Raw genomic sequence first — 18,460 nt, 5'->3', positions numbered from 1 at the left:
TGGATACCGACTCAGAAATGGGGCCAACATCAGTCACATCCTCTACATGGATGACATTTTAAGCTATATGCTAAGAGCAAGCGTGACATTGACTCCCTGATCCACACCACCAGGATCTACAGTACTGCCATTGGGATGTCATTCGGGCTCGAGAAATGCAGCCGGATGGTGACAAAGAGAGGCAAGGTAGTCCACACAGGAGGGGTTTCACTCCCAGAAGGAACAATAGCAGACATCGAGGACAGTTACAAGTACCTTGGAATTCCACAGGCAAATGGCAACCTGGAGAAATCCTACCATTGGCTAGAAAGGGCTGGCCTACAGGACAGTACTGAAGCGCTCATCCTGGCAGCTCAGGAACAAGCCCTGAGCACCAGAGCAATAGAGGCTCAGATCTACCACACCAGACAAGACCCAAGGTGTAGGCTGTGCAAAGAGGCCCCTGAAACAATCCAGCACATAACTGCAGGATGTAAGATGCTGGCAGGTAAAGCATACATGGAGCGCCACAATCAAGTGGCTGGAATAATATACAGGAACATGTGTGCAGAATATGAACTGGAAACCCCAAGGTCAAAATGGAAAACACCTCCGAAGGTGGTAGAGAATGAGAGGGCAAAGATCCTGTGGGACTTCCAGATCCAGACTGATAGGATGGTAATAGCGAACCAACCAGACATTGTAGTGGTGGATAAAGAACAGAGGAAAGCCGTTGTGGTGGATGTGGCAGTACCAAGCGATGGGAACATCAGGAAGAAGGAAAATGAGAAACTGGAGAAATACCAGGGACTCAGAGAAGAACTGAAAAAAGCATGGAAAGTGAAGGTGACAGTGGTGCCTGTGGTAATTGGAGCACTCGGGGCAGTAACCCCCAAGCTGGAGGAGTGGCTACAACAGATACCTGGAAAGACCTCAGACCTCTCAGTCCAGAAAAGCGCAGTGCTAGAAACAGCTAAGATACTGCAGGACCCTCAAGCTCCCAAGCCTCTGGTATATATATATATATATATATATATATATATATATATATATATATATATATATATATATATATATATATATATATATATATATATATATATATGTATATATATATATATATATATATATATATACATATATATATATATATTATATATATATATATAAAACGCCCCTCTCACCCGTGGTTCTTTATCCACCACTACAATGTCTGGTTGGTTCGCCATTACCATCCTATCAGTCTGGATCTGGAATGGCTGCCAGGATGAGTGCTTCAGTGCTGTCCTGTAGGCCAGCCCTTTCTAGCCATTGGTAGGACTTTTTGATATCAGCCACTTCAGTTATGGTCCGGTGGTACATCCCATGCAGGGGTTTGTCCTCCAATGAGGATCTGTCCTCCATCACTATATCCTCTGCTCTCCATTGCCTGAGACATTCACTGAGCACACTGTCAGTTGGGGCCTTGAGCTTGATGTACTCATGCATCTTGGATGTTTCATCCTGGATAGTGGCTTCTACGCTCACTAGTCCTCGGCCTCCTTCCTTGCGGCTAGCATACAGTCTCAGTGTGCTGGATTTGGGATGGAACCCTCCGTGCATAGTAAGGAGCTTTCGTGTTTTAACATCCGTGGTCTGTATCTCTTCCTTTGGCCATCTTATTATTCCTGCAGGGTATCTGATAACTGGCAGTGCGTAGCTGTTTATTGCCCGGGTCTTATTTTTGCCATTGAGCTGGCTTCTCAGGACTTGCCTTACTCGTTGGAGGTATTTAGCTGTTGCAGCTTTCCTTGTTGCCTGCTCCAGGTTGCCATTTGCCTGCGGAATTCCAAGGTACTTGTAACTGTCCTCAATGTCTGCTATTGTTCCTTCTGGGAGTGAAACCCCTCCTGTGTGGACTACCTTGCCTCTCTTTGTCACCATCCGGCTGCATTTCTCGAGCCCGAATGACATCCCAATGTCAGTACTGTAGATCCTGGTGGTGTGGATCAGGGAGACAATGTCACGCTCGCTCTTAGCATATAGCTTGATGTCATCCATGTAGAGGAGGTGACTGATGTTGGCCCCATTTCTGAGTCGGTATCCATAGCCAGTCTTGGTGATTATTTGACTGAGGGCGTTCAGACCGATGAAGAACAGCAGTGGGGACAGAGCATCACCTTGGTATATCCCACACTTGATGGACACTTGTGCAAGTGGCTTCCCATTGGCTTCAAGGGTGGTTTTCCACAGCTTCATTGTGTTTCCTATGAAGGCTCTTAGAGTCCTGTTGATGGTGTACAGCTCCAAGCATTCAGTGATCCATGTGTGTGGCATTGAGTCATAGGCCTTCTTGTAATCAATCCAGGCTGTGCACAGGTTGGTGTGTCGTGACTTGCAGTCTTGGGCGACTGTTCTGTCGACCAGGAGTTGGTGTTTGGCTCCTCTGGAGTCTCTACCAATGCCCTTCTGTGTGTTACTCATGAATTGATCCATGTGCCCATTTATCTTGTTTGCAATGATGCCTGACATGAGCTTCCATGTTGTGGAGAGACAGGTTATTGGCCTGTAGTTGGATGGGACTGCATCCTTTGAGGGATCCTTCTGGATCAGGATCGTTCACCCTTCTGTTAGCCATTCGGGGTGAGTCCCATCTCTTAGCAGCTGGTTAATTTGTGCTGCCAGGCGCTCGTGGAGTGCGGTAAGCTTCCTTAGCCAGTAGGCATGTATCATGTCAGGGCCCGGTGCTGTCCAGTTCTTCATACCTGAGACTCTTTCTTGGATGTCTGCCACTGTGATGGATACTGGATTCTGTTCAGGGAGGTTGCTATGTTCTTTTCTCAGAGAGACCAGCCACTGGGCATTGCTGTTATGTGCTGTCTCTTTCTCCCATATACTTTTCCAGTACTGTTCAGTTTCTAGCCTTGGTGGGTCTGCTCGGCTGTTTTGACCCTGCCACTGAGCGTACACTTTTGCAGGTTGAGTTGCGAAGAGCCTGTTTGTTCAGATGTGAGAACAAGGTTCTGTTAGAATATATATGTATATATATATAAATACATATGTGTGTGTGTGTGTCACAATGAAAATAAGATCAGAAACTCTTGTGTTTACTTTGTTCTTTTTCTCCAAGCAAAAACTTTTTTTTTTTTGCAGCTGATGCAGCCATATTACTTTTTGATGGACGTATAATCTTCATCCGCCGTCATTAAAACCTCAGACTCCGTCTCACTGAAGTATAGCGCCCCCCTTGGTGGTGTCCAGCTTTTATCAAAAACCTCATTCTCCATCTGTGGTGCCTCAACCAACCCTCTGCTTGTTCCTTCCATGGTGATAATAGCCAAATTAAATGAGTCTTAACTGAGAGTATTATTGGCTTTTCACACCTCACACCTGTCAGGACTGGAGATTTGTTGAGGTGCCAAACCCCAGAATGGCTTAGTGACAGAAATAGTGACAGAAAAGCCAAGTGAAACCATGACAAAAGTAAAAACATCAGAAAACAGTGAAAAAGGCTCTGAAAGGGATAAATAGCTGTTAAAAGTGCTGGAGGTAATGAACAGAAACAGCTGGTTGATTGGAAACTGACATTAGTGTGCTGTGACCAGCTCAGTGGCAGCGTGTCCGCTCGGAGACTGCAAGGTCATGCGTTCAAATCCAGGCCACACAGCTCATGCCTTTGTCTGCAGCTCACTGCTCAAATGTGGAGAACACACCTGTGGGATAGAGAACTATTAGGACTTTAACTTTGACTAAAGACAAACAGAAAATACTAAAAAACAATCCATGATGCTGCCATGTTTACACCTGAGGACCAGAACTGATGATTCACATCCACTAGAGGGCAGAAGTGCTCTGCAAACACCAAACCTTTCATTTACTGTCTGTATGGATCAATAAAATAACAAAGTATATGCCACAAAACTTTATCATTCACAGAACACCCACCCCCTCAGACACACAAAATGCTGTGAATCACTGACACTCATCTAAAGTCACAAAAGAGGCTGAAATCTCAGTGACAGCGATCGTCTCTATGTGACCCTGTGACCCCAAAAAGGATTGAGCCGGTTCAGGAAATGGACGGATGGATGTTCGCCCAAAGATGAATAACAGGTGAAAGGAAGAAGCTCCCAGGATTTTTCAGGGTTTCACTAATGTCTAAGTGCAGTTCTGTTGACTTTGGTGGAACCTGTTATTCCAAAGCTTATTTTGTGAGTATTATGAGTACATTTCAGAAAATATGGTAAAACTGTGAGTTCTCAGAAGAGCAGAGTGTTCTATTACTACATTAGACAGTTTTCTTTTGTATGTTAATGTGTCTCACATTACATGTGCTTGAATGTTTTTGAAGACTGTCCCAAAGACGATGATGCCAAACTGGATCCTCTTTGAATAACTTGTCATCGTCCAGATAATTGCCTTTTTATTTTCAGGTTTTCAGGCGAATGTTTTTAAAAACTTTAAATTAGGGCTTACAGGAGGGAGTCACTGCGAGACTGCTGGATGATGAAACACTGCTGGTGTTTCATCATCCAAAAGTGTCTGAAGAGGTTTTACAGGGTGGAAATAGTCAAATGACTGAAGCTCATGGAGCAGAAACCCAGATTCACACAAGAGAGAGGTTTTTATTCCACATCACAGGCAAAACATGAAAACTGCAATAAAAGAATGAAAATATGTATTTAAAGTCAAACTTTGGCATGAACACAAAATGGCACAAAATCGCTCAGAAGGTAGACGTAAAATACAGCGATGGCAGACTTTTCCTGATAAAGCACATTCGTCCTTAAATCCCAGCACGCAACATCTTTGGGACATTCCACGCATCCACACACTCAGCATCATATAAATATATCTGTACATCTGTGTCAGTCAAGGTGACGGCAAAGACAGCCTTTCAAATAAATAAATAATATAAACAATAAAAAATGATGGTGCGAACAATAAGGAAATAATGGTCAAAGGAAGATTGAAAAGCAAAACAATAAGCGTTGCCTTAAAAAACTACTGGAACATTTTTTAAATAAACTAACCAAATAATGCAATAATTTGGGGGAAATGGTCCTTACTGATACTTCCTGTTTTTGGTTTGTGTTGTAGGTCCCGTCAGCAGTGGGTGGTCGTATTGTTTCTTTGGAACTAAAACATGACATGCATTTTTTGAGTGATCTTTAAAACCCTCTGAGTCATTTGTCCAATGGGGGCTTTCTCCATCAGTCGATGTGATCGCTCCTCCCTTCAGGAGAGAAAGCCAGCAAGTGCTGAAATATTTCATTTTGTCCTTCCCATCTCATCTGAGTCCTGCTCCGGAGCCCAGCATGGCCTCCTCCCTCCACATGTAGTCCTGACGGTCAGCCCTGCTCTCCACCGGGTTGTGTCTGAACCCAGACCTGCTGTCGGGGCAGAGGGAGAGGCTGAGGCGGGCGGTGCTGTTGCTGATCTTAAACGGACCGTTGGGAAACAGGAAAGCTTCTCTCTCGCTGCCCCCTAGATTGTTGACGGTCTCCAAGTCGTTGTAAACGGCAATGTCGCTCAGCTGCTTTCTTCCATCCATCCTCCTCTTCCTCCTCCGTAGGAAAAGGATGGCTGCGATCAGAACCAGGACCAGGATGGCCAGAAAGCAGGACACTGTGACGGTGGTCGAGGAGGACTGGGGGGCTTGGCGCAGAGCGGGCTTGAAACTGGGCTGTAGTGTGAACTCACAGCTGGGGCCCATAAAGCCTTTAGGGCACTGGCAGACAGGTCCAGTGAAGTGGGTGAAGCAGGTGCCTCCATTCTGGCAGGGACGGGCGCCACACGCGTCTGAGCGCACGCTGCAGTTCTTGCCAGTGTAGCCCAGCGTGCAGGAGCAGGTGTAGTCATTCACACCATCCTGGCAGGTTCCAGCATTCTGGCAGGGACTGGAGGCACAGTCGTCGACGTTGACCTGGCAGTTGGCACCGCTGAAGCCTGCCTGACAACGGCACAGAATGCCGTGGCCCAGATCCAGACACTGACCACCTGCAGGAGGAAGAAAGACCCAGCTCAGCACAGTGGCACATAGTCACTAAATGTCTGGCACTAATCTCATGGTGTGGAAGAGCTGTTTTACACTCAGAAAGTCCTGTGGAGTCTGTTTTAGGTGCAGCAAATGTGGATGAACATCTCTCTTTCATTGGTTTGGTTTCACACATGGCACACTCTGAGAAAAGCCTAGACTGAGGAGAACCAGACCACCTGGAGGAATCAAGCGGTTCTCACAGCACAGCTGCTTGTTTGGGGGGAAAATTCCCTGATTGAAAAACCCCTGCACCATCACTACCCCAAGTTTACCCACAAGACTTTCTCAGTTTTGGTCTTTTTAAGGTCTGTAGTTATAACAAAGCTTCTGTTACTTCCTCTGCTGAGTCCACATCAGCATTCACACTGAGGTGAACTACAGCAGAGTTCAGCTGTGAGTGGTTCTGGAGCAGACAAGAGTTGGCATGATCCCCCAAGTCAGGGGAACTTTCACAGCTGCTAAAAATACAGCTGACTCTTGGAGGGAACGTACTGAATCAGACCAGGACCAAACATACCAGAGGTGATGTGCATCCACCCACTCACTGAAAAAAACAAACAACAAAATGCTTTTGCTCTTCTGCCATGAGGTGGCGCCAGAGCAACAGCCTTAGTTCCACTAACCGTTTAGGCAGGGCCTGTTGCTGCAGCGGTCCAGCTTCTTCTCACAGTTGGAGCCCGTGTAGCTTGGGGGGCAGCGGCAGGTGTAGCCTCCTGTCATCGTCTCCACACAGGTGCCGCCGTTGAAGCAGGGGCCGTCCGCACAAGTCATGGCAATGATTTCGCAGTTTTTACCGTAGAAGCCCTGAGGGCAGGTGCAGGAGTAGTCGTTCTCCAGATCCTGCATGGAGGGAGAGTGTTCAGGTCACCCACAGGTCAACCACAGCATCATTACCACTCTGCCCTTTTTTCATATCCAATGAATTTAGGTGTTGTACTTTCTGATTAAATGTGATGTGTTCCTGGGCCCTTACACCAAACCAACACTCACGTTGCAGCTGCCTCCATTCTTGCAGGGGTTGCTGTCGCACTCGTTGGTTTCCAGCTCACAGTTAGTTCCTCCAAAGCCGGGCCGGCAGGTGCAGGTGTAGCTGCCCTGCCCCGTGTTGGAGCACGTGGCACCATTGGCGCACGGCTTGTGGTTGGTGCAGTAGTTCAGGTCCTGATCACAGAAGAGGCCCCCCCACCCCTCCTGACAGTTACACTGCCACGGCTGGCCGCACGTCCCATGGAGGCAGCCTGGGTAGCGGACGCACTCGGTGCAGGAGGGGCCCTGCCAGCCCATACGACATGTACAGCCCCCTGGGGCCTCGCAGTAGCCGTTCCTTTCGCTGCAGTCCGCCGAGCAGATGGCTGGAGAACAGAAGGAGGGGAGGGGGTGTGATTACAATAACCACGCCTGCATGTACACAACACACACACACACACACACACACACAAGGACCTCCAGTCTGAGGCAGCTCTGTTCCAGACTTCACTGTTAGTTAAGTATTAAGCCAAGCAGCTGGCAGGCACGCTGCCGAAAAAAAGGCTTTCTTTTATCTCACATTACACACACACACTCACACAAACAATAGCCCACCCAAATCACCCTGAACGATGTTTGTGAGCAGGAGCCATAACTCTTTCAGTGTGGGGGAACAAAAGACAGAAGCAGCACCACAGATTGGCTTTAGAGAAGACTGAACCACATCAACAGGTTCACTCCATGATCCTACGTGTGAGCAGAAAAGGTTTTACTAAAGACATGACGCTTCTTTTGACAACACAAGAAAACTTTAGTCACAAATCCAGTCTGGGAGAGGCAGCAGACTGTCTCTCCTGCTCCTGTTCCTTTGTCAGCTACACATGTTTAAGGTTATTTTCACTCTTTAGGTCTCATCAATACCCACTTTTTGGACCAAGAGTCTTGAAAGTCGACATGTCATGATCATACTTCCAAAGAGTCAGACATTTTTGTAACGTTTTCATGAAATTTGCAGGATTTTTGCAAACTTTCCTTTATTCTACAAAACACATGTGGGAGGGGGATTGAACGACACTTCTCCTAATTGTTGAGTCACACAGAGGCAAATGAAGACTACAACCAATGTCCAACAATGATCCAAAACAGAGAAGTCAGATATTTGTGTTCTTTTTCAGACTTTAGCTGATCTGAGATCAGACTTTTCTGCAGCGTTTCAGGTCATTCCCATTCTGTTTACATTTCCACAACCTTTTGAAATATTTGAAATACATATTTGTATTAAAAAACATTAAGTCACATGCAAGTGAGTGCTGTAAGTTTGACTATTAAGCAGAAGGATGTTTGAACGGGCCGCTTGAGCAGGTGAACGCTGCGCGCGCACAGTGAAAGTTGCGCATCTTTGGGTCTGGGGTGCAGAAAGGGCAGACTCACGCTCAGAGCAGTAGTTTCCCTTCCAGCCCTCCAGGCAGACGCGGCTGCCCTCCTCGTCGCAGGTGTAGTGGCCCAGCGTGTCGTCCCTCGGCCTGCAGTAATCTGCGCAGCCGTCTCCAAAGTAGTACTCGTCACAGAAGACGTGGTAGGAGTAGCGCAGTTCACTCTGCTCACCAAAGTGCACGTCCTGGGACCAGTCCTCGCCGATCGCGAGTCTCCTCCTGGTCGCCAGACGGCTCACTAAGTTGTTCTGATTGTCTGCAGAGAAGAGAGAGGGTCACGACCAGAGGAAAACGTTTGTCAGAGAGCGCGAGGCGGATTTGGGGTGTACCTGTGTATTCTGTCGGTGATTCTGCGTTCCACGCTTCGATGATCAACGAAAACGTCCCCTTAGAGAAACACAAGCATAATAAATGAGTTTGGTCCTGTCCTCCCATTTGTTTCTAACTTATCTGAAGGAGGATGAGTCCAAAAAAAGCAGACGTGTGTGGTTTCTGTTGGGGTCTTGCTTTTACCGGCCATTTGAAGTGGAAAGGCACTCTGATGGGGGCGCTGCTGGAGATCGACGTGTGGTCGGCCCTGATGACGTTGGTGTGCCCGGTGCCGAAGGTGCACGGCGGCTCCGCGGAGATCACATCCTCGGGGTGTTTGAGGCAAATCCGGAAGAATATGTGGCAGTCTCTGTGTCTTCTGCAGATGCGCTGCGCGGTGTGGAAAGAGTGGATCTTCAGCTCAAACATGCCGGAGGAGAAAACCTGCAGAATCAAAATTCAGACCATCAAGCACCAGCGCCTCAACACCAAGTGGAAACGACCGAGCGGAAACAACTTACTGCATGTGCTGAGGCCAAAACCAGGAGACATGTCAGAGGTAGGTGTGCCATTTCTTTTTAGCGTTTCGGGTGTCCTCATTCGCAGCGTGCAAAAATCCCTGAACTAAAAAAGTTACTGACGATGAATTCTTTAAAAAAGTTCTTAAAAGTTTATCATCCCTCTTTACTGTTGTCTGTTGTTCTTTTGGAGTCCTCTAAATCCTCTTGTTTGTGCGCTTTTGGGGTCGGGGGCAGGGAGGCACTGACTATTCTGGTGCGTAAAGGCGCACGGAGGTTTTATACCCTCCGCTCCGCGTCACGGGCAGGGGAGGGGGGAGGGGGGCGTCAGACCTCGGGGACCAGCCTGAGGTCTGCTTGGGGAATTGAGATAACCCACATTACATCTGGAGCAAGTTTTTAGGAATATGCATGAGAAGCTGGCGCGTGGCAGATTTAGTCACAGACACGCAGAGATGTGCGCATGCGCAGAGTTGTTTCGTTTTCATGTGCTTTAGGTAGATTTTTGAATGTTGATTGTATTTTCTATTGTCTTGTCGTTGAGGCGATAACCTCGAGTACGGAGGAGAGTAATTTTGAAAGTTTGTTAACAAATGTTTGTGTAATTCCGGTTAGTGTAACTGAGTTTTTTATTCAATCAGATTTCTGGATAATTTATTGCGCTTCTGCAAATACGGGAGCCGGTATGACCGCAGCCTTCATCCCTGCATCTGTTTTGCTGAAAGTCTTCATCTGAAACACGCTGATTTCTACAGCTCCAAACAAAGATCAGGGGGGGCTTCTCTGCGCGCGGCTGGCGCGTGTGTAGGACGATGAAGGGGGAGAGCGGGGGGGGGGGGGGGGTCGTCAGGCGGCTGCTGGGGGGGTGAAGTGGGGTGAGTGTGTGTGTGCGTGTGAGGGAGGAGGCAACGCGTGCTAACTTCCACACAGCTTTTGTCTGGAGCGCGTGCGAACAGCTGTATGCTGATGAGCGGCGCATGGGCGATGGGCCCCAAACTCGGTTATTGTGTTCCTATAGCGTCTCCTGACACGCGCGCGCGGGCACACACAAAGGCGCCGTGGAGGCTCCTGGCTGTAGCACCTGCTGCAGGCGTGGAGGGGTGGAGGGTAAACACACCTGAGCTCAGCCCCCCCCCCCCGTCCCAGGACCCAAACCTGCCCCACCAACGTACAGAAAGATCCAGAAAAAAACCTGTAACCAGAAGCACCAATATGCTGACAAGAAACAGCACCAAAGATGGTTTACAACAATCTTGTTGCCTCAGGCAGTCTGTTGCTGTGTTCAGTGGGGAGTGGGAGCAGTTGGGGGGTGGACACCCCCTGTCATTAGCATAAGAAAAGTGTTAGAAGAGGTCCTCAAACGTCTTTGCTGCCTCCCCGCTGAACAGAACTCAGGAAGCAGAACCTTCATGGTCCAACCAGACAACTGCTGTGGCGTCTCACTCATGTAAGGTGGCGAGATGTTCTAAAACCTGACCTGCAGGTTTTTTCAGACATGACAGCCCATCATTTTGAAGAGCACCTCTGGTGTTTTCATGCCAACAACCTGTCAAAGATCATAGAATGTGGGTGAACGTCTGTTTTCTCAGTCTGGACTCTGCAGTGAATGTGAGGACCCAGAGCATTTTCTCTGTGGTTTCAGTGCCTGCCGCTCTGCTTTCTGCAGTGCTCTGCGCCCCCTCATTTCAACTGCATCACCAAAGATGCAGCACCTGCAGCTCAGAGGAACAAATTCCAGACCTCTGTTTTTGTCCAAGCACCCCATATACTTACCATTATCCTTCTTTCTCTGACTGCTGGTCCACCTGCTCACAGACACTGCAGTTGTTTGTCACTCCCTGAGGCCAATAAATGATTTTTATGATCCATCAGAGCCTGTTTACTTCTGAGGTTCAAATCAAATACGGGTATTTTTAGGAGTCTGCGGTGGCCAGCGCTGCTCTGTTTGCTGGAGAAGTCGACTGAGTGGCAGAAACCAGCGGACCTAATGTAGTGATCAGGAAAGCAGGTGATGCTGTTGGAATCAGGTTGAACTCTGTCACAGAGGCGCTGGACAGAAGGAGGACGTCAAAGCTGACAGAAATAGTTGTTTCACACCAGGCAGAAACCTCCAGAAATGACTGTAGAAAACACTGGCAAACATTCAGCTACATAACTGCTAACTGACCTAAACCTGCAGGACTCCATCAAGTCCCCATGCATTAGTGTCCATCATTAGGGTCACTTGTGAATTAACCCTGAAAAGGTTTACCAAGGTGATCTAAACTACAATTGTTTATGTTAAACGTATTATTTTGTTTCATATATTTCTTTTGTTACGAACAGAGGAATCGAAACATGAAAGGATCAAGAAGATTTTTCTCATTCTGAGGTTATTCTGTTTTAATTCTGCTACCAAAATCCGGTGTGTTTTGGTCACAGTGAGATGTTTGCAGTCTATCTTTGAAGTCAGTCAGACGTGGAACCTCCAGACTTTGGACTTGCTTGAAGAAGCTCCTCTGGATTGAGATCTGGGGAATTTCCCGGTTTACAAGTTGCCCCAAACTGTGCAGGAAGAAACTTTCTGGCTTTATCCAGAAAAAATAGTTTCATTTTCAAGCAAATCAAATGTGACATGTTCAACATAATGATGTAAACAATAGTCTTTTTTATTTGAACTTCATTTTAGGCGCCAACTGTTGTGTTTGGTTCAGGACAGGGTCAGTGTAGCGCTGCAGCCCTCCATCAGGAGTGGCTCTCAGAACCACAGGTTTCACGTTGACAGCAGGTTTTTCTCCTGATTCTTCACTCCACTGGATTCAGGAGGAGCATATGACACACATCTAGAAATGACTACCATTGATTTTTCTGACTTGCTTTGAATTTCTCAACTCAACTGTCTCCAAATATTTGAAACAAAGCTCCTCCTGAAGTTGACTGATACAGCTCAGGACTGGACAGGATGCTCAACATTCAGTGGAGAAGGACAGCCGAAGAATTTGCCTTCATGTTGAGAATTCCAGCAGACGCTCTGTAAGGAAACTTTTCAGTCTTCATTTCAGATGAAAGTTTCCGGTTGAGGTGCCAATGTTTACCAGAGTTTGTCTCAAAGCTGTGCAGGAAAAAAAATCCCCAACAACTTTAATAAATATAACTGTTCAAAACAATTTAGATCAGATCATTTCAATAAAGACGATGAAGATGACCCGCAGGTGGAAAGACTCACAGTGGGATAATCCCTGTATCAGGTGTTTAAAAGCACAAGTCAAAAGTCTGTTCTGATCTGTACTGTGGGGAAAACCAAAGAAGCCCCCAACAAGAAAATGGCAAAACACTGAAGGACCACAACATGAGGCCAGGACTCTGCGGTTGACAACACACACGTGATGTCATCAAACACGGATCAGTCCATCATTCCAGTCCAATGTGTGGACAGACTTTGAATAAAGTCATGTGACCATCCAGTGTCTAGAATGTTCTAAGAATGTTCCCTTTGGATTCTTTGGATGTGGAAAAACAACAGTGGTGAACTTTAGGAAACTAACATGTGAATGGATTTGACATTCATTCTAGTTTACTTGTTTGTTTAGACACAGATTTCATTTCCACTTGATGATCTGGAAGAAATCCAAGAATCTGGAAAACTGTTCAGTAGCAGGAATTTCTGTCTGAGTCTGACTGCTGGAAGTTTGGAGAAAGAGGATCTGGATCCTGGATCTGGTCAGGGAATGGGATCATTCAAATGGAACCAGTATCAACTGAATTGGATCAGCAACCACAAATTATGAATTGTTGTTCAAATGAATCCTTACACTCGTAGTTTTTAATATAGTTCTGCAAGTTTAATATGATTTACAAAGGGTTAATCAGTGCAAACATGTAGCAATAAATCTTTACGTTGAGAAAAAAATATTTAGTTGTAGAAAAAAATGTGTTTGCCTATAGAACGCTTTTTGTTGGATTTGTTCCAAGTTCATTAAACAAACAATCTCTCCAAGTTAAACCAGTGTCAAATATTAACTACTTCATGTGATACAACTGCACTTTTGGGAAGAATGCACCATAAACACTAAATCTGACAACCATTGGACTTCAAAACATCAGATTTAGGTTGTTTTGAAATACTTTTAATTTCTAAATCTTGACTCTATCCAAGTGTGATTTTTGGTTCAATGTTTTTTAGATATATATATATATATATAGGGTTTTCTTTGCTATGGTGCTGAAAACCTTAAGATATTGAAAAAGTCAAATGTTTGTGTTTTCCTGAAACGATTCCATTTCCCCGTTGTTCATGTTAGTGTGTTTCTGTGTGAAGGGTTGTGTTGTTGTTCGTCAGGCTGACACTAGTATGTTGGGCCTACAGGACAGTTTTCAGCTCATGCGTCACTGTTTTCGGACCTGACCGGACGGATCCGATTGTTGGCCGTTCCATTCCCATATGAATATGAATCGAATTGTTGTTAAAATGAATCATTACCCCCCCAGAGTGGCACAAACAATACTTCACACTCGGTGAGGCTCAGTACAGAGTTTAAGTATTCCGTGAGTGCCATGTAGAAATCTGGCTTTGTACTGAAGTGGGGAAATATTATTTTGGGGACATGTCCACATCAGTGACCCCCCATTCAAGTTCACAGAATACACAACCACAGGACCCCCCAGATCAAAGTATAAGAGCCAGACCTGGAAGATTCCACTGGAGTGACCCCGTTCACTGAGAAGGGTCAGTCACTGATGTGGAGGATCCCTCTGAGGAAAACACTGGAGTTACAACTAAAAGGGAAAAGGAATTAAAATTGCAATAGATAAATAATCAGATAAGGGAATAAATAAACCTTAATAGTCAGATATAATAATAATGATAATAATGGATTAGATCTATCTGTGCTTTTCCAGATGTTCAAAGTTCTTCCAATGTGTCCATTATTCATTCATACTTGGTGATGGTAACTACTGCTGTAGCCACAGCTGCCCTGGGGCAGACTGACAGAGGCGTGGCTGCCAGTTAGCGCCTACGGTCCCTCTGACCATCACCGGGACATTCACACACATTCACACACCAGTGGAGACACACTGGAGGCGGGGAGGGGGACGTGTCTTACCCAAGGACACAACAGGAGCTGGTGGGGGGAGCGGGGATCGACCCTTCGATCATTGGACAACCCGCTCTACCGCCTGAGCCGCTGCCGCCCCATTTAAATCAGTAAATGCGAATAAAAAGTATATCAAATTAGTAGAAAAAAAGAACACAAAAAAAATTAAAATATCAAATAAGTTCCTTAATTTCAACTAAAAGCTAGATTAAAAAGGTCTAAGCCTTCATTTAAAAACATGAACAGTCTCTGCGGCCCTGAGGCATGCTGGGATGCGGTTCCACAGGTGAGGTGCTTCGCCGTGTGTTTTAGTTCTGACCTTTGGAGTAACCAAAAGGCCTGAGTCAGGGGACCTCAGGGTCCGTGAGGACTGATACTTTAAATCATATTAGATAAATATGAAAGCCTGAGACCATAAAACATTTATAAACTAAAAAAAGAACTTTAAAATCAATCCTGAAGCACACAGAATTCTGCAGGCAGCTCACAAGGACCCACAGCTTCTTACTGACAGCTGACCTCACAGACTTTTAACAGCCTCAAACCTGAAATATGAGAGAAGTTTGGCAAGACATGAATGGCATGTTTGAAATTTCCCTCTGTGCCATATACAGTTTTTACATGAGGAGCATTGTAATCCTTGTAAAGAGTGAGGACAGTGAGCAGTGAGCGCACGTCGTCTGCTGCCCCAGACGGATGCTGGAGGTGAACGCTGCACCCACCTCTGTGCTTGCAGGAGTGGGCCACGGGGCATGGAAACCTGAGAGGAGTCCAGCCACCCCCACCCCTCAGAGCCCTCATTGCTTTGAGTGGTCTGCATCTGCCTCAACTGCGGCCCCACACCAGCTTGGAAAGCCTTCTCCCAGAGGATGCTGGAAGAAACAGAGGGGGGGCTGCCACAAATCTGGCCCTGTAGACCCTCAGGGGAGATGTCAGCCTGTTGTGGTCACTTCTGCTGTTGCAGCTTGCTGTCTGTCAGTGGGACAAAAAAGAGGAATGGGATGGATAGCTCACAGTCTGTGGTCTCTTAATGGTGGGTGTGTGTGTGTGTGTGGGGGGGGGGGGGGATTCAAGATGGTATACAGATTCAGGACCCGAAAGGCTCGTGGTTGAGCAGCAGTGAGATGAAGAAGCTCACATGTTCTCACATCTGCAGGTGTGTGTTTGCAAAAGTTTTGGGAGGGAAAAGAAAAAGAGCCTTTGTGGGGCGTGGGGGCAGTGAACTCTCACTGTGTACATCGTCACATGAGTGTAGTGTTCACTCTCACAGCGTGTGTGAGCAGAGGTACATAAACTGGCAGAATGCGTGTGGCTGAAGCGTGTGCAGCCTGGTGGACTGTGCAGCATCAGTGCGTGACTCAGCGTTCTGCAGAGATGAGATGAGACCACAGAAAATGTATTTCTATCAAGTTTCTAGTGGACTGTCAGGCCCCCCAGCTGAGAAATCAGGGCTCTAGCAAGACCATGCAGAGTGTGGACGGGGGATGTTGCTGAAACACAAACTCAGTTCCACTAAAGGGAAACAGGGCCTGTGAGAGGGGGGGCTGGGCCACCCACTGCACCGGCTAATAGTGTCACTAGAGTGTAACAGAACAGAACCTTTGATAGATGAAGGTCATTTCCTTCAACAGGGGTCTTGACAGTCCAGTTCTGGGATGTTTGCAATGATCCCATTGAACACTGAAGAGGAGCAGACGTGATGCTGCTTCACACAGAAACTGGAAGAAATCCTTTGTTCCACCAGAAGTAACGGGAAACATCAACCGATCCACTCTGTTTCTATTCTATTGATAAAAAGGGACTGAGCCGCTTCACTCTCTGAGGAGAGCAGGTTTTATGGCTCAACATATTCAGGCTGCTTTAAAGCACCCTCTTTGAATTTTTTTATTGCTAAAATAATTTAAATATCCAAAAATATTTCTAACATAAATCTTAACTGTTTTGAAAGACAAACCCAGAGCCACACAGTCCTGAACAGAAAAAAATAACCTCTAAATTGACCAAAAACCTTCAATGTGAAATTGTTATTAATATCTTGTGTGATGAAAACCCTTATGCTATCCTAGGCACTTTAACATTGGGAGTGGGGTCATCTAGACCCACTAGACAGTACACTGAACCTTTTTTCTTCAATGATTTGTGATCTTCACTGGTGTCCATGGATTACATGAAATCTTTCCACCTTTATCCACCTTTGTCATGGTAGGGAGGACACATCAATGTAAGGGGGGGTCATCTAAGATAGCAGAAAAATCCAGAGGGGGACCCAAACAGGATCTTTTTTTCTCATGTGCAGTTTTGTGAGTAAAATGTCCTTGAAGGCCTCAAACGCAGATGTCCTGATGACAGGCCCCCGGCTGCTGCTGCATGCAGGTAGGAGGTGTAGGTGTTGTTGGGTGGCAGGAGTCCAGACTCTGGTCTGAAAGCTGTCATCATCACCCTGAACATTCGTTAAGAGTCTAAACTGCAGCGACACAAACTGGATAAAGTCAGACAAAGAGGACAAGGAGACTTTTTTAGACCTGACCGATCCTGAAAACAAACTGCCGAGTTCTGTCCCAGACGATCAGACGGGTTCATTGTTTTCATGTTTGTTTCTTTGTCTTCTGATGCTTTTTGATTATAAATGGACTCTTTCAGTGTGGTGAAGGGTAACAGTTCATAAAAGCATTGATTTCCAAGTGGAGCTCAGTTTTTTTGTTTTTATGAAAGACTTGATCAATCTGAGACAAACAGCCTGACTGCACTAAAAGATACTACGACAATATTCCTGTAATTGTTGGATCACAGCCTTCTGAAATCAGATTTTCAGTGTTAGCACTTCTGTTTCACCCTCAGAAATCAGAAATAACAAACACTAATGACTGTTCCTGGACAGTGTTTGAATCCCTGAATGCTTCTATGAAAAAACAGCAGGAGGTTTTTGTTGATGCCTGAAAACGTGGAGCAAAAACAACTTTCCTTGAGGGGAGTGACTGGAAGAGGGAAGAGGCGGAGCTTCTGGTCTGTCCCGGCAGATGCATGATTAGTCTTTTGTTGTGACACAAAAGAAGTGATAAAAATATTTAATTCCCTCCAGGTTGATCTGCTGTCCTCTCAGCCCACCTTTGCTCTGTCTTCCTGCAGCCTCAGTGGCAGATGGGAGATGAAAGAGAGCTGGGGGGAACGATGGAAGGAGAACAGGCGGGGGGGACTGAAGAAAAGGAAAGGCCACCAGGGTCAATGGGGCATTAGGCAGGGGGGGGGGAGGGGTACAGAGGGTTGGATCGATGGATAGATTTTCCTCTTTTCACTGCGTGTCTGTAATCTGTGAGTCTGTCTTGGGCCATATGCTCACTGAGAACATTCCTGGATTCAGAGGACCACGCATCGAGGAGGAGGCTGTTCTCCTCGCTGTTATTCCGATAGCACCTCCTCTTCTACAGGTTTCTCCTTCTTTCAGTGCTGTTCTGTGTGGACGGTGAGGTGGAACTGCAGGCCACGGAAAGGTTCAAATGCGGCCTGGCCTGCAGCAGAACGCGGCTTTGATGAAGCCTCCTGGAGTCTCAGGTTTAGACGCTGCCACAACAAAAGGAGGTGCTGGACCACAGACAATGTGACTACAGCTGCCTGTTCAGGACCCCGGCACCCCCCACTCCATCATAATGAAGCCCCCTGCCTTTCAGCTCTACAGGAAACCCCAGCAGCTTGTTGAACCCCCCCCCGCTGCAGCACCGGCGCAGGCCTGGCAGCTGTTTAACTGAGTGAGGCAGAAGGAGCTGCAGGACAACAATGCAGTCTGATTTAACGAGCCCCCTTTCTTCTGTTCTCCATGACATCTCATTATAGGACCCCCCCACCCTGACATTCTGCAGTGCTGAGATACACGGTAATGCTGAGCGGACTGTATTCAAGCTCATTTATGGTACAGCTGTCGACCACTGAAAACACCCACACACACCTCACACACACACACACACACAAACACACACACGGGCTTGGTGAGGCACACTAATTAACCCTTTAAAACCTCACCAATACTTAAGTCCGATTTTCACGCTTGAAGTAAATCTCAGTGACTCAACAGGGAACCTTTTGCAAACATTTACAGAATGGTTTTGAAAACTAGATTGCAAAAATGTATTATTAGTGAGGCGTTGTTCAGGTAAACATTTGGATTTA

At 46.5% G+C, this 18,460-nt stretch overlaps 1 protein-coding gene across 1 annotated transcript; it reads right to left on the bottom strand.

Moving 5' to 3' along the window:
• Positions 1-4,563: 4,563 nt before the first annotated feature.
• On the bottom strand, positions 4,564-9,491 carry LOC101165992 (delta-like protein B). The gene is made up of 7 exons (XM_004076030.4): positions 9,228-9,491; positions 8,911-9,150; positions 8,727-8,784; positions 8,396-8,653; positions 6,989-7,350; positions 6,622-6,838; positions 4,564-5,958 (listed from the first exon to the last, which is right to left on the bottom strand). The coding sequence occupies exons 1-7, from the start codon at positions 9,276-9,278 to the stop codon at positions 5,249-5,251; spliced, it is 1,896 nt and encodes a 631-aa protein (XP_004076078.1). The 5' UTR covers positions 9,279-9,491; the 3' UTR covers positions 4,564-5,248.
• Positions 9,492-18,460: the final 8,969 nt, after the last annotated feature.

The sequence above is a fragment of the Oryzias latipes genome, chromosome 14 (genome assembly GCF_002234675.1).
Source record: "Oryzias latipes chromosome 14, ASM223467v1".
NCBI classification, from domain to species: Eukaryota; Metazoa; Chordata; class Actinopteri; order Beloniformes; family Adrianichthyidae; genus Oryzias; species Oryzias latipes.
This window is presented reverse-complemented; position numbering and strand designations above follow the sequence as displayed.